Genomic DNA, 17,363 nt, shown 5'->3' with positions numbered 1-17,363 from the left:
GTGGAGCTATGTTGAAAATTATGAGATTCTATGGTATACCAGAAAAGTTTGTAAATATTATTAGAAGCCTGCATGAAGGTACTTTTTGTAAGGTAATGGTGGGTGGTTCTTTGAGTGATCCATTTCAAGTTAGGTCAGGAGTGATTCAAGGAGGAGTTCTTTCGCCATTGTTGTTTGTTTTGGTTATGGATTATGTTATGAAAAAGGTTGTAAGGAGAACAGGTGCAGGAATTAACTGGAAAGAAAAGAAGAAGCTGATGGATTTGGACTATGCTGATGATATTGTACTGATTTGCGGAAGTATTTACGAGATGCAGAGGGTGCTTGATTGTCTGGTGGAGGAAGGAGAAAAAGTGGGATTGGTATTAAATTGTGGAAAGACTGAAATTACTAATATGAACGTGGAGAACCAAATCGATTGTGTAATTGGGAATAATGTGGTGAAGAATGTAGAAAACTTTAAATATCTAGAAACGATTGTATCATCTAATGGATCATTAAACAATGAAATTGAGGAGAGGATTAGACAGGCTTGGCGAGCTGTTGGAATGTTGAAATCTGTTTGGAATAATAATATGCTTTCGGTACATACTAAAGTGAAAATTTACAAGTCCATGGTTAGACCAATTTTGATTTATGGGCATGAGTCATGGTACAGTACAATTGCAACAGATCAGAAAGTATCAGGATTTGAGAGTAAAATACTGAGAAGGATTCTTGGGGTAAAGTGGCAAGACAGAGTTACAAATACAAGAGTAAAGGATATTACAAGAGTGGAACCAGTTAATGAATATGTGAGACTGTCTCGCTGGAAGTGGCTGGGGCACATATACAGAAAAGAAGTTAGTTTAATACAGGATGTGCTAGAGTGGACTTGTAGAGGAAGAAGAGGTAAAGGTAGGCCGAGGGAAACCTGGCTGAGGACATGGAAAAAAGAAGCAGGAGAGGACTGTTGGTAGGACCTGAAGGAGGTGGCAAGAGACAAATATTGGTGGAGAGAGTTCATTGAGGCCCTATGCATCCTGTGGGGTGCCACAGGAAATGAATGATTGATTGATTGATTTTTTTTTTTTTTTTTTTTAAGAGAGGGAGAAATCCTGGAAAATAGTATGCTCATGATGTTTATTTTTATTTATTTATTTATTTATTTTTTTTTTTTGAGAGAATGAGGGAAATTAATCTTGTTGAAGACTATGCTTACAATATTTAACATTTTTTCATATAAATGTTTCTTTATTAATGTAGCATTACAATTAGCAAAGAAAATTTTTGCATTCAATTCTGTATATATTTACTGTATGTAAAATTACTAATGATTGTTATAGGATAACCTAACAGTGGCTAATGTATGCAGGAGAGGGTAGATTCTGGAGTACTGTAATCAACGATATACAGTTAAAATGCTTACATTAATGCAGCTGGGGTAGATACAGAAGTATGTAAAGAAGATTGCAAAATAAGCTTTATTTATTTTTTATTTTATTTTTTTATTTTTTATATATATATATTTTTTTTTGTGGAAGCAGTACTGATTATTGTATATGCTTAATGTAGTGATATAAGTGTGGATGAGAAGGACTGGTTTGAGGACTGAGTAGAGAGAGAAGTAAGACAAAAATTGAGGAATTATGACATCGTTTTGGTAGGAATCCTTAATGAGAGAGTTAACACTGGATATGTGAGTAATGGAAATGTTGTTCTGAAGTGCCCTGGGAGCAGATGGCAGACACCAACTGAAGGACATGCACCTGGAAAGAAGTTGAAAAGTATGTAAATATGCATGATTTTGTAACTTACAGAAAATATTGAAGGGAGTCAGAGTGATGTTATGCTTGTAGAGAAAATTTTTTTGCAACTTTCAGTGACATGAGGACATGGAGATCATGATACAGAGGTTTATCTGACCATGTGATTTGTGTTATGCAGGGTGAAATTGAGAGGAGCATGGTGAATAAGGAGTCAGAAGGGTTTGCAGAATGAAAGATTAAAAGTGGAAAAGCTGAAAAACAAAGTAGTGCTGGATGATAATAAAAAAAAAAAAAAAAAAGTAGTAGAGGAGTTAGGGTCAGTGAGCATTTGGTTGATGATTTGGATATGGAAAATTTGTAGAATGCATATGAGGAGTGTTTGGATAGGAATGTAAAAGTTGTGTGTGATGATGCAGAGATATTAACTGGCAAGAGAAGCACAGCTTAATGGAGTGCGATAGTTGAAAAGGTAGTGAAAGAAAAAAAATCAGTGGTTGGAGTAGATGCAAGAAAAAGACTCATATGAAAGAAGGAGGGAATACAGTATACAGTGGGGCCCCTTGGATAGCAACCTAATTAATCCACCAAATACATATGAAGAGTGTTTGGATAGGAATGTAAAAGTTGTGTGTGATGATGCAGAGATATTAACTGACAAGAAAGCACAGCTTAATGGAGTGTGGTGGTTGAGAAGGTAGTGAAAGAAAAGAAATTAGTGGCTGCAGTAGATGCAAGAGAAAGACTCATATGAAAGATGGAGGGAATACAGTATAAAGTGGGGCCCCTTGGATAGCAACCTAATTAATCCACCAAAATGGCCGCTATCCGTGAAATCGCTATCTGAGGGGCAAACTTGTAACCTAAAAAAATTAATACGGTCCTGGACTCCTTCAGCTATACCCTTAAAATCTTCTATTAACCATTAATATCTCGCCATATTTCTTCAGTACAGTAATAAGATAGCTTAAACTTATACTACATATTCAAAGAAGATTAACAAACTTACTTTTAATTTGTTTTGAGTGCTTCTTACTGATAAATATAGTTATCAATTGTAGTCATTGTACTGTGGCAACCTACTAGAGCTGCTAAACAATAAATACTGCATGCACTCCAACTAAACCCTAAATTCATGCTGTGAACACTAATAAAATAAACTTACACTTAACATGCAAAAGGATAAACAAACTTTTAAATCACTTTTGCTGTTTATTGTTAAAATTACTGTCGTGCTTGGTGGTTACTTTACCGCAGCAGCCTAGCGACCACGGCCCTGATTCTGCTCACTCTTCATCTCTCGTCCCTAGTCTTCCTCTCGTCCCTCACATCGTAACACATGCAAATGAACTTCATTCTCGATGCGATGGGCCTCTGATTCCTCATCTTCCCAACCATCATATAGGTCCTCCTTGAGCTGAACAGGGGGCATGTTGACATCGTCTTCTTCGTCTGACAAGGCATTCAAAATGGCTTGTCTTTGTGCCTCAAACCTTTCTTGTTGCTGACTTAAAAATCGTGTGATCAGTGTCTGGTGCCATGCATTTATTTTGTCATTCAGGTTGTTGGTGAAGATTTTCGTCAGATCTCAGAAATACACTAGGACTTGGTCTCGACAGTTTAAAATGGAGAGAGGTTACTTTCTCTTGAACTTTGGACAGTACGGCCAGGATTTCAGACAAATCATTCACTGTTGGGACATTTGGTTTCTTTTCTTCTTCCTTATCTTCTTGCACTTCCTCTTCCTCTTCCTCATCTTGGTTCAGCATCTCCTCAGCAGTTTCTTCTCGATCTTCACCTCCTACCAAGTCCATGATTTCTTTGTCATACACACACAAGAGTCCCGGCACAGTTCTGATGACGTCAGCAGTCTCACGTGCCACCACCTGCAGCTCCTGCCTGGCTGCCTTGCCCGCCTGTTTCAAATGTGGAAGCAGGGGGGCCCAAGCGTGTGCTATGGTGGCTTGATTGATCTGGCCCCAAGCTTCACAGAATAAATCCACTGCATGCTTTATCTTAAAAGACTTCCAAAAGGCCTTGACGGTCATTTCCTCTTGATCCTCTTCCTCTTGACTTGCCTCTTGATCGGTTTACTGTCGCTAGAATTAGCCTCTTGGATCTTCAGTTCTTGAAAGTTATCAGTCTTTTCCCTCAGTTTGCTGTGGAGCTTGCCATGGAAGAAGAGTTTAGTGTTAGCAATTAACTCTTGATCTAAAGGTTGAATTTTGGCGGTAGTGTTGGGAGGCATAAAAACAACCTGTATGCTAGAGTGGTGGTCTACCATGAGGCGAGCGTGCCCAGGTGCATTGTCCAGGAACAACAATATTTTCCAGTCAATATTTTTTTTCTTGCAATACGCTCGAGTCTCGGGCACAAAAATCTCGTCTAACCACTTAATAGAAAGGCTTGAGGTCATATATCGAGTGCTGTTTGAGTACCACACACAGTTGGGGAACTTGTTCATATCACAGTGGCAGTAGGAATGTGGTTTGGCATATTTATAGAAAATAATGGGTTTCATTTTGAAGTCCCCTGAAGCATTGCAGCAAAGCAGGACACTGAAGCAATCCTTGGCCATTTTGGTTCCAGCAGCCTGACGAAGGTTTTTGTGGGCATAGGTGGCCTTGGGTGATTTCTTCCAGTACACCCCAGTCTCGTCACAATTAAAAGCTTGATCTGGGGTGTACCCTCCTTCCTCCATAATAGCCTTTGCAATTTGGGTAAATTGTTGTGCAGCTGTAGTGTCTGCAGATGCAACCTCGCCCTGGTAAAAAGCGAGCTTTACCCCACAGCGTTTTTTAAACCTGTGTAGCCACCCACGTGAGGCAATGAAAGGAGCAGGAGTGTGGATATTTTTTTTTGCACATAGTCCCTGGTACACTGCTATTGCCCTTGCACGAATTTCTGGTCCATCAACACTTGCTCCTTTTCCTAATCTCCTTGCTAATCACTTCATTACATAATGTTCAGTCACCACTTGGAGTCTATTTTTTTTGGTAGTGTCGTGCATGGCCCGTCTAGCTCCACCTGCACCACCCTTAAAATACTTTGTTGTGGTTTTTATTGCTGCCTTTATCTCATTCTTTTTCTTTCTTATGTTTCTTATGCTCGATTCTGGCACATTCAACAGTTTAACAATTTCACATGTCTTTGCACTGTCTTCAGTCATCTGGATTATCTTTTTCTTTTCTTCCACGCTGTATTGTTTCTTTGGCTTGCCACTTATGTATTCTCTGGCTTTTTTTGTCACTTTTGCACTACCTGCACTTACTGTTTTTTTTCCCTGGGCCACTGCCACCACTTGGGCCAGCCCTTGAAGTTGAAGCCATGATAATAGAACACTCAGTAGCCAGACAATAAATGGATGGTCACAAAAGACTTTAACAATGGCGAGACTGCAACGAGTTGAACGAATGCGTGGCGGCATGGATAAACAATGGGTCAATGAACTGAGTGAGGATAGACTCGCACTCACTGTCAGTGTTACCAGGGTCTATCCAGGTCTGACCTTGGCAGCTTTGCCCACCCACTCGCTACGTGTTAAATGCCTAGCAGATTTACGCTAACCATGCAGCATTAATCACTTTGAGATGGTTTCTTTTCTATCACTATCTGTGGATTCGGTAATGAAAAAAATGCTATCTGAGGGGCTCCACTGTACTGAGAGTAAGAAATGTGTGTGGAGAGGTTGGTAAGTAAAAGAAAAAAAAAAGATGAATCATGATTTAGGAAGACAAGTTCCTGATTCTGATGGTAAGCTTGTGTATGAATAATATCACATTTTTTTTTTTTTTTTTTTTTTTTTTTTTTTTTTTTTTTTAAGTGTTGAAAATGTGCTTAGTGAATTCCTTATTGGAAGATCTGGCACATTTGTAAAAGAAAAGCAGATTATTATTATTATTATTATCATTATTATTATTATTATTCCTCACCCTGCCTTAGGTTGGGAAAGGAAACCCAGATGATGATGATGATGATGATGATGATTGTTATTATTATTATTATTATTATTATTATTATCCATCCATCCATCACCCAGTCCTGAGCTGTCCCATGAAGAGCGTAGGAACCTGGGCAAGTTGGTCCTGACATGTAATATGAGAATGACCAGCCTTACTCATCCCTGAGTGGCATTATGTGAGCAATAAACTCCAGCCACCCCTTGGATATAAACCTACACAGGCTCAATGTGATTAGAACACCTTATTTACCCACTAAACCATCAGATGCCATAATTTAACTATGTGGTGACCACCCAGCATAATAAATGGTTTCTTGGTGTATAGGAAACCACTTGACCTGTCACTCAGTGTAGGGTCACCTGTAGGCAGAAGGAAGAGGAAAGAATAGAGGAAAGAAAGACAGAAGAGGGAGTGTAAAATCACCCATAGGCAGAAGGAAGAGGAAAGACTGAAGGAAAGAAAGACAGAAGAGGAAGGATGGAAGAGAGGAAAGGGCAGACACCCAAAGCAGCACTACATCGAGTGAGTGAATGGTGAGTGCCCCCACGTACCATTATTATTATTATTATTATTATTATTCATTCATCCATTGTCCAATCCTATGCCGCCCCATGAGGAGCGTAGGAACCCAGGGCAAGGCAAGTTGGTCTTGACATTTAAGATGAGAGTGACCAGCCTCACTCATCCCTGAGTGGTATTACATGAGCAGTAAACCCCAATCACTTCTTGGATATAAACCTGCACAGGCTCAGTCCGACTGGAGTGCCTTAATTACCCACTAAATCACCAGGCGCCATAATTTGGTTATATGGTTACCCCCCAGCGTGGTAAATGGTTTCCTGGTGTACAGGAAACCATTTGGCTTGTCACTCTGTGTAGAGTCACCCATAGACAGAAGGAAGAGGAAAGAATGAAGGAAAGAAAGACAGAAGTGGGAGTGTAAAGTCACCTGTAGACAGAAGGATGAGGAAAGAATGAAGGAAAGAGAGACAGATGAGGAGGAAAAAATGAGAGGAAAAGGCAGACACCCAAAGCAGCACTGCATAGAGTGAGTGGATGGTGAGTGCCCCCACCTGCCATTATTATTATTATTATTATTTTTATTTTTTTTTTTTTCTATATTATTATTATTGGTAGGTGGGGGCACTCACCATCCACTCACTCTATGTAGTGCTGCTTTGGGTGTCTGCTCTTTCCTCTCTTCCTTCCTTTCTCTTCTGTTTTTCTCTCCTTCATTCTTTCCTCATTTCTTCTGCCTACGGGTGACTCTACAGTGAGTGACAAGCCAAATGGTTTCCTGTACACTAGGAAACCATTTACTATGCTGGGTGGTAACCATGTAACCAAATTATGGCACCTGGTGGTTTAGTGGGTAATTAAGGCACTCCAATCGGATTGAGGCGGTGAAGTTTTATATCCAAGGGGTGGTTAGGGTTTACTGCTCACGTAATGCCACTCAGGGATGAGTGAGGCTTGTCACTCTCATCTTAATTGTCAGCGCCAACTTGACTAGCCCTGGGCTCCTACACTCCTCATGGGCAGCATAAGATTAGATGATGGTTGGATGGATGGATTATTACTATTATTGTTTTTATTGTTATTGTTATTATATATTATTATTTCTGTAACTCACCACACCTGTGGTGAGTTGTATTGTTCTTGCCAATGTTACTATAATAATGATAATAATATTAATAATAATAATAATAATAATAATAATAATTATTATTATTATTATTATTATTATTATTATAATTATTATTATTATTATTGTTATTCTTTCTTACGAAGAAGTAAAGTGCTCGTATTCACTCATTTGCAAAGTTATCATACCAGGCCATCTGAGTCCTACAGCTGGCGGCTTCATACGACCCAGCATCATCCAGTTTCCATTACTGGTTTTCCTGTTATAGGCAGAAACCTGTAAAAATAGTCTATTCATGGATTCTCAGAAACCGTTAAAGGTATAGACTTGAAATTTTTGTGGGACAGCCAAGGTCAGGAAGCAGGTCTGAAATGACTATGGGCCCACATGGGCCAGTAGTTTCTGAGATTTCTCAGTGGTCAATGGAAAGTAATTTATTGTCATTGAGTGCGCAGTTTTAAAAAACAAGATAGAATTGAGATACAATCACCTACCTTTCGTACATTTATAGAACTTGACATGCTGTGCATGGCTACCAAGTATTAATCCCTGTGACCCAAAGCTCAAGGTCATAGCCAAGATCAAAGTCTAAAGATTTGGCAATTTTTTATGGAACACTATGTGAAGACCGTTGAAATTACCAGTTCCGCTGATTGGTATTGGGGAATAAATTGGCTCCTGCAGTCGATCTGAGGAAGTTGGATGACCTTGTCATGTGATGAATTGCTGGCTACCAAGTATGACTGTCCTTGACCCAAAACTCAGGATCACAGCCAAGTTCAAAGTTCAGTTGCACAATTTAAAAATCCAAGATAGAATTGAGCTACAGTCGCCAAACTTAGTACATTTATAGAACTCCATATGTTTTGCATGGCTACCAAATATGAATGACGTCCCAAAACTCAAGGTCACAGCCTGGTCAAAGCTCAAAATTTGCTTATTTTTGATGTACTGATATCACATGCACAAGATGGATGACCTTGTCATGTGATGAATTTTTGAAATTCCTTATGGCAGTTTTTATTATTATTATTATTATTATTATCATTATCATTATTATTATTATTATTATTATTATTATTATTAGTTGTAGTAGTAATAGTAATAGTATCATCATTTTTATCTTTAAAATTAGATACAGGGAGAGACAGAGGGAGGCAGCATGCATTAGGAGTGTAATCCTGTATGATAGTGAGTCCTGGGCAGTAAAGGAAGAGGATATTTGCAGGCTCAATGTACAGAAATGACAGTGGATAGGTGGATGTGCGGTGTGACCTCGAATGCAAGTCTTAGACGGGGCAAGGTTTACAATAGAAGAGTTAAGAGGAAGAGTGGGACTGGAGTGTATTGGTGTTGTGATGAGGAGTGGTGTATGGAGAGGATGGGAGATGATAGTTGGGTGCAGAAAGTGAGAATTGTTAACAGTGGGGGTAGAGTTGCGAGAGGGAGACCAAAAAAAGACCTAGGACGAGGTCATAGAATGTGACCTCAAGGATAAGGGTCTGAATAGGGAGACTGCCAGTGATTGAGCAGCATGGAGAACCACCATTAGGTGACCAAGGCAGACACATGCAAGCTTGTTGGAGCCTTTATTAGTGAAACAAAATGAAACATTTATCTGTCTGTCTGTCTGTCTGTCTATAGCCAGACACCTTAATCCTGTAAGGGGTGGCCACATACAAATTGTCTTCATGTCACCCTGTCCCCTTCCATTTTGCTGCCCTCCCCCCCAGGTCATTCCATGCTGAAATCCACATAATGTTTTTTGTACAGTCCTTAGTCATCTACTGTTTGCCAGTCCTGGTCCAAGGCATTTTGTTTGTCCTTTTAGTTAGTTGTTTTCTGGGGAGGGACATTAACCCTCTGCCAACCCACTTGCTGACACATAGGGAACACATATTGATTGGTTATAAGAGTACCACCCAGCCTATTAAATGATTCCTGGCTTACAGAAAATCATTTGGGTTTTCACTCAATGTAGAGTCTTCCTGGAATAGAGTATCACTATACTGAATGAGTGGATGATGAGCACCCCCACCGACCTCAGTTATTATTATTATTATTATTATTTATTTATTTATTTTTTTAATTATTATTATTATTATTATTATTATTATTATTATTATTAATTTCTGTATTATTTTCTATAATTTCCTCTTCCTTCTGTCTACGGGTAACCTTACGCTGAGTGACAAGCCAAATGGTTTCCTGTACACCAGGAAACCGACGGGGGGTAACTATATAAGCAAACTAGGGCACCTGATGGTTTAGTGGGTAAGTAAGGTGCTCCAACCGGATTGGGCCTGCGTCAGTTTATATCCAAGGGGTGGACAGGGTTTATTGCTCATGTAATGCCACTCAGGGATGAGTGAGGCTGGTCACTCTTATCTTAAATGTCAGGACCAACTTGTCTAGCCCCGGGCTCCCATGCTTCTCATGGGGCAACACAGGATTCGATGATGATGAAGATGATGATGATGATGATGATTATTATCATTATTATTATTATTACTGTTATTATTATTTAATGAGTAATTAAGGCACTCCGGTTGGATTGAAATTGTGCAGATTTATGTCCAAGGGGTGGTTTGGGCTTATTGCTCATGTAATGCCACTCAGGGATGAGTGAGGCAGGTCACTGTCATCTTAAATGTCAGGACCAACTTGCCTATCGCCGGGCACCGACGTTTCACATGGGGCAACATAAGATTGGATGATGGATGGATGGTTATTATTATCAGTCCTCCAACGTATGTTGGTATAATTTTCGGCAACCCACCCCTATCCATTGTGCGAGATTCTTCCTGTGTGTATGGGGGGGGGGGTGCATGTGCTTTAGGTCCCCATAGGCTATTTGATAAATTTGAATGAAATTTGCCAGGTGAGTTTGTCGGGCTGCTGGGAAGGTCGTCCGCTATAAACAGTTTTCCCAGCCATGATTTCTAGGGCGGGGCCAGCCCCCTCTCCAACTTAAAAATTCTCAGAAATACAGTAAACCCTCAGTTTTCATGTCCTGGTGTGCACTGAACACATTTTGTGTGAGAAGATGATCCCTGACACATCTCAGCAAATGTGGGGAAAAAAAGCCAGTTTTCATGGGAAAAACCCAGAAGTCATTCTCAGTCCACAGCCATCCTCCAAAAGTTCCACTGCCAGACCACGTACATGCCTACTCACCTCCACTTAGAATAAGCAGATCATTGTATTATTGTAGGATATTGCTGACACAGATGGTCATAAAGTAACACTGCTACAATTATGGGGCATGAAATTTTCTGTGTATGCCTGAACAGTTGGCCACACACACATGTATGCATGTGCATGCACACATACTTACACATACGCATCACTTCCCTTGAAAGATCTCGTTAAAAACTGTTTAGGTAACTGTGAGGATCCAAACTACAGAGACATTGTAAGCAGGGTGTTGGATAGGTTCAGGGCCCTAGGATGTAACAGGAGTCTCAAAGTACATATCCTGAATGCTCATTTGGACTTCTTTCTGGAAAATCTGAGAGCTTTAAGTAAAGAACAAGGTGATGGATTTCATCAGAATACAAAAGAGGTAGAGGAAAGATATCGAAGAAAATGGAATGTCACCATGATTCATGATTACTGCTGGATTTTGCACTGTGAGAATCCACCAAAATCTCATAAATGGTGAAGCTTCAGACTCATTTCTGAAACAAAAAAACAATGATTTTGAGTGAAGGAACTTATTATTTATTAGTTGTTTCCATTTTGTGTAGGAACTTATTATTTATTAGCTGTTTCCATTTTGTGTACTTTTATTCAATACAGTAATCCCTCCAAGATCCGTCGTAATAGAGCCCAAGCAACGTCTGGGAATTGGTCTTGTCCGGGACTTGGGAAAAATGCCCCTAGACAGGTACTTATAGACCCCAACCCAACCTAATTTTGAAAGCCACCTAAATAACTCACTACGGGACATGCACAGCATCTATTTAACCCCTCTGTGGCCGCCGGCTTCGAATGACATTTAGCCGATAAATGGCCACAGGCATCGTTTGAGCGCGACCTATAAAAAGCGGCAAAAATTTTTGGGAAGTGAACAAACGTTCTGAAGGTCTTCAGACTGACCTACACCACACTTCCATACACCTCATCAAGCAGTTCAGAGCCTGCTGCTGTGATGAGTGGATTTTATGTTTGTTCTCTCTTGGCCATGCCTAAACAAGCACAGCTGCACCCATTATCTCAACCCAGGCAGAAAATATCATCTTTGTCCTCTCTTGTAAAACACACAACCACCTGTTTACGATTATGAATTAATACAGACACAAACAAAAAAGACATGATAATAAGAGAAAAATACTTTTTGTCTTGGTATTTTTACCTATTTGCTCAATGTCTTGGTATTTTTACCTATTTGCTCAGGTTTGTTGTACTGGTTTGGATCATTTGATGCAATGCAACTTGTAGAAAACTGTGAAAACTTTCTGGAAGTGAACAAACATCTGGGACATGAGACTGACCTTCACGTCACGCTTTCACACCTCATTTGTCAGTTCGCCACCTGCTGCCGTGACGAGTGGATGTACAATTTTTTCACTCATGGCCATGCCAAAACACACATACTTACACCCATTAACTTGACGCAGACAGAAAATGCCATCTTTATCCTCCTTTGCAAAACACTCACAACCACCCTGTTTACGATTATAAATAAACACAGGCATAAACAAAAAAGACACGAAAATAAAAGAAAAATAAATTTTTGTTTGGTATCATTACCTATTTGCTCAGGTTTGTTGCACCGTTTTGAATCATTTTACATATTCTTTGCCTTTTACATGCATAATGGGAAAGTTTTCTGTGTTCACGTGATGCCTTCATAGGTGGAAAGAACTTCCTTCCCTTCCTGCCAATCAGCTCGTGCGAGGTGCGAATGGCTGGTTGTCTCGCAATTCTGACCATGTAAAGTGTTGGGAAACATCCAGCTGTACCCTTTTTCCTTACCCAGGCAGAAAATATCATACTTTTCTACACTCACGACAGACAGCCAGCCAGCAACATATATTGCAAAAATAACAAGACAAAATGATAGAGAAAGGTGAATGTGTTATTACTGGAAAAATACATGTTGCCCCATCTGTAAAAATATTTATTTCTGCTTTGTCTCTCTATTCGTAATAATTAGACTTATTCGTATAACGAGTCTGTTTTTAGCCATGCACATGGTGTGGGATTGGCAAGCTGCGACCCAGCTTCCCTATTCCTAATCAGATCTGACCCTCCACTTTCATCCCCTTTGGGAGAGCCTAGCCTTGGGGGACGGGCAGTTTTCTCATTTAGGACTGAAAATTCAACCCTTTCACTCCCTTTGCCAAGCATGGGTACAACAGTAACTTAAAAAATAACTCGACACTACCGTAAACATACAGGTATTTGATATGAAAATTTTGAAAAAATATTCATAAGTTTTTTTTGAGCCAATCCTAACATATCATGTACTGAAATCATTCAATATCATCATATCTAATGTATGCACAACATTTCAGCACCATTCACATTGTTTTGGGGAATAAAAAAAAATTGATAACAACACGTGTGATGTTTGCAGCACGGCAGCGCCTTGCGGCGGTGGATATTGGTACAAAAGATCTATCTATCTATTGCCAGATGCCTCAATCCCGTTTGGGGTGGCCACAAACAAATCGCCTCCAAGTCGCCCTGTCCCCCGCCACTTCACTGCCCTGCTCCCAACTCACACCCCCCTCTCTCATATACCTCTCCACCCCATCCCTCCATCTCATCCTCGGCCTCCCCCTCCCTCTTCCCCCCTCCACCTCACTAACATACACTGTCTTCGTCAGTCTTTCACCCTCCATCCTCTCCACATGGCCTAACCACCTCAGTGTGTTCCTCATAACGCTTCCTATCACATCCACATCCACACCACAACGCTCCTTTATATCCTCATTCGTCAGCCTGTCTCTCCACCTAACTCCACAGGCTTCTCTTAAATAACTCATTTCCACTGCTCTCACTCTTGACTTGTGTCCTTCCAACAATGTCCAAGCTTCACTTCCGTACGTTAGAGTTGGTATCACAATACTGTCATGTAGTAACTTTTTCACTTCCATGCTCACTTCCCTGTTTCTTATCACTGCTTGCAAGGAACCAGCAACCTTTCTTCCCTGCTGTACCCTTTCAAGCACTTCACCCTCCAAACCTCCATCCTTACTCATCACACTACCCAAATACTTAAACGTACTCACATTTTCCAATTCCTCACCATCCAGCCTCGCTGTACATTCACTAACTTCACCTCTCTCAAAGACCATCACTTTACTCTTCCCTACATTCACCTTTAGATTCCGTTTCTTACACACTCTCTCAAACTCATTCACCAAGCCTTGCAGCTCCCCTTCGTCTTCACTCAACAACACAGTATCATCTGCAAACAACAGTACAGGGAGTTTCCAAACACTATCCTCTCTCACCAGACATGATCTGGTACCCAGGATCGCCCTCGTTGTCATCCAACCACTCATGCACTTCGTCCACATCCACCTCATTGTGAGCCGCACGAAGACATGCATGGAAGTCATCCATATCAAAGTCGTGCACCACATTGGCTCTGAGAAGCAGACGAGACCAACCACTTTCCAGAATCTTGACAGGGACTTCCCTCCATGCACTTGCCCAGTTGTAGATGGCTGACTTGAGGTTGTAGTGATGAAGGTTTTGCAAAGTCCGCTGGCCTCGCGTGTCCTGTGCCTCCCTGTGCTCATCCTCGTCCTCGAGAACAACTGTCACCTCGTCCAGGAACTTCCGACGGTACAGCCTCTTCGTTGCCATGATCACACCTTGGTCCATTGGTTGGATGAGAGCAGTCATATTAGGTGGTAAGAACAAGCACCTAATGTGGCCATTCTCAGCCACCAACTCCTTGTCGGACGCAGATGTGTTGTCCAGGAGAAGGAAAGCCTTTATCTGGTTGTGTGGGATTCCCAGTGTGTTCATCTGATAATGGGTGACCTTGCTGGTGAAACCAGTCTTTGAAGATCTTGGCTGTGAACCAAGCCTTCACGTAATGGTACCACGCGACAGGAAGGACATCCATCACCCCACAAAGGCATGAGGCTGCTTTGCGCTGCCATCAATAATGGGCTTGAGCCGGTGCATGCCGTTAGCATTGGCACAACACAAAGCAGATACCCGCTGCCTGGAGAGCTTGTGTCCAGGTATACGCTTTTTCCGTCTCCTCTGCTAGGGTGTTCGTTGGCAGCAAGTGATAGAATAGACCAATTTCGTCAGCGTTGTTGACTTGACTGAGAGTGAGGCCCCCCCTGTCGACCAAGCCCTTCACCTTCTGCCAAAACTCTTATGCTCCCTCCTTGTTGGCACCCAAAGCTTTGCCATGGCCCTTACAGTTGGTAAAGCCATGCCATAGTTTGAAGGCGAAGCACCAACCCTCGGATGCCTTGAAGTCTGGAGAGTTGTGTAACCTTGCAAACTTCTCTGCAGCAGCCTTCAGCTCCGTGCCACGCATCAGCACACCAGCAGCACGTTGTTGATGTTACCAAATTAACGTAGAATGGTTGACTTCTGCAAACCTGGGAGGGTACATAATCTTCCTCTGCACGTTGCGTTTGGTCTTCGATGCGAAGTTTGCCGGGTGAGTTTGTCCCGTGATTTCTTGATGTCGAACAAGATAGAGCGGGCCAGGTTGAATTCACAGAGGATGCAGGAGGTGGACCATCTTGTGTCCACCTTGTCCAATATCTCCCTCTTCTTTTCCAGAGTCAGAACCACACGTTTCCTCTTCTTGGGTGGTGGGGCCATCGTCACACACACAAGTAAGAGGCAGCAGAGGAACAGCAGGGCCTGCAGCAGGTAGGGCACCACCACAAAAGCGAGCATGTGGGCAGCCATGGCGACAAGCGTGCAGTCACGATGGTAAGTAGGCGGGAAATGGGGAGGATGCAGGGGTGCTCTAGCGGACATCGCCGGAACTACGCGCCAAAACACAACTGTTCATCACTGCTTGGCAAATTTAGAGTAGGACTGAACACATATCGGGATTTGTGTGTGTGTGTGTGTGTGTGTGTGTGTGTGTGTGTGTGTGTGTGTGTGTGTCCCAGATATCCGGATATTTTAGGGAATAATCTGAGACTTGGACTAATGGACCCAAGCCCAAACTGTCCGGGACTTGGGGTGTCCAGGTCTTGGGCATCAGGGTTTTAGAGGGATTACTTTATTTACAACCATATGCATATTAAGTTTTGATTTTTCTTTGCCTATACAGTAATACCTCGATATACAATACCCCTAGATGTGATACCCCAGCTTAACGATGGAGGTAGAAATACCACCTTACCTCACCTAACAATGGCAAAACCCCGGTTTAACAATGGGTTTTGATTTTTTAAAATCTATTTATATGATATTTTAGACTGAAATTGTGTGTTTAGATTGATTTATAAACTGTTTTTAGACTTAGACTAACATGTTTTAGCCATAGGTGGAGTGAACATTGTCATTTTGGGGTACACTTTACTAAGCTTGACTTTTTTCCAGACATATTTGATGAGATTCACATTTTATTTGTTGGTTTTAGTGGGTTATTTTTAGGTGTTAGGCTTAGGTTAACTTTCGTGACAGCTGTTAGGCCATTTAGATTGGCTTTCAACTTGTTTTGGAGCTCATATGGGTGGGTCTTGGTCTTGGTTTGGGGGGAAACCCAAGGCTAGTATACGCTCCACATTACATGTCAAAACTACCCTGATATACAATACCCCGCCTGACATTGGGGTTTTACCTAACCAATTACATCATTAAAGCGGAGTATGCCTGTATACTATTTCATGCTTGCTTTTGAGTAATGTTCACCATTTTGTGAGGAACCCTTATGTGGTGGATGATAACCAGTGTAAAATTTGTAATTACTAGCCCAAATATATACTAATTTTACAAAAATCACTGAAACAACTTTCAGCGTGTTACATTTATCTGCTGGTATCTCAGTACAGAAGGATCAAGCACTTTTTCTTGTTGCTGAGATAACATTGGTCTGTTTCACAAAGGGCTTCCAGTTGTAAAAGGCTTACAAGCCCCCCCCCCCCAAAAAAAAAATACACTTTTGCCCTTTCAAGAGGGAAGTTATGGCATAAAGTGCATCATCATCACCAATGCAGTATTTGAGATTGCTAAATGAAATAATTTCTCCATTCGTGTAAACCTTTTTTTTTTTTTGACAGTGAGCAGCCATGAAGGTGAAGGTTGGCTAAGAGCACTGCAGGAAGCAAACCTGGCCACAGAAGTAGGAATGATTGTGCTTGATGCGCTGGGCAGCTTCACTACCCACTGTCGGGATATTCTCACCTCAGATGGAGCTGAAGCCATCATGCAGCAGGTCTTTTCTCTCCATTTGCTGTTTCTCCAGTTGGGACAGTCGGAGGCTGTCATGAAGCACGTATTTGCCGCACTCCGTGCCTTCATCAATAATTTCCCCAGAACACTCTTCCAAGGTGAGTTTTTACTTTGTTGTAGTGTTGTGATAAGTTGTGTTTTATAGATTCAGCACCACAGGTCCAGTCCAAAGTGTCTGTTCTTTTGTAAATTTGAGGTTGTTTGTAATGACATTAGTGATGTATGTTTATTTGTTCCTCTACCTGAAGCCCTGTTAACAAGTACAGTTCATGTAAATTTGATTTATGTGGGTGTAGATTGAAATACTTTTGATTCAACAGTGTTCAGTGCAGATTATAAAGAATGCAGTGTTCACATATGTCCTTTATATTTACTCTTGGTGATTAGAAATTTTCATTGTAAGTATGGTAACTTGGTTCCAGACTTGAAGTATGCTTGCTTTTATAATGTTGGAATGCTTTATCTTATGCTTTTCTCTTGCTTGTCAGTTATTAAAGACTTCCTTTATTTATTGTCTTCCCAAGCTTTGCAAAATACCATACCCCTTTGTCCCTCTCCTGTTGTGTATCTCATCTGTCCCAGTGCTCTCCTCAGTGTCTCTCCTAGTTTTTC

At 41.2% G+C, this 17,363-nt stretch overlaps 1 protein-coding gene across 1 annotated transcript in view; it reads left to right on the top strand.

Moving 5' to 3' along the window:
* Ziz (dedicator of cytokinesis protein Ziz) overlaps window positions 1-17,363 on the top strand; it is a 251,109-nt gene that overhangs the window by 152,669 nt on the left and 81,077 nt on the right. Inside the window, exon 25 of the mRNA XM_080277570.1 lies at window positions 16,580-16,849. Within this exon, the coding sequence (XP_080133696.1) occupies window positions 16,580-16,849 (270 nt within the window). The remainder of the gene's footprint in view (window positions 1-16,579; window positions 16,850-17,363) is intronic.

Source organism: Coenobita brevimanus, chromosome 70 (assembly GCF_032717465.1).
Source record: "Coenobita brevimanus isolate Jiangsu-jjx chromosome 70, ASM3271746v2, whole genome shotgun sequence".
Classification (NCBI taxonomy): Eukaryota; Metazoa; Arthropoda; class Malacostraca; order Decapoda; family Coenobitidae; genus Coenobita; species Coenobita brevimanus.
The sequence above is the reverse complement of the archived record's forward strand: the minus strand, read 5'-3'. Positions and strand labels throughout refer to the sequence as shown.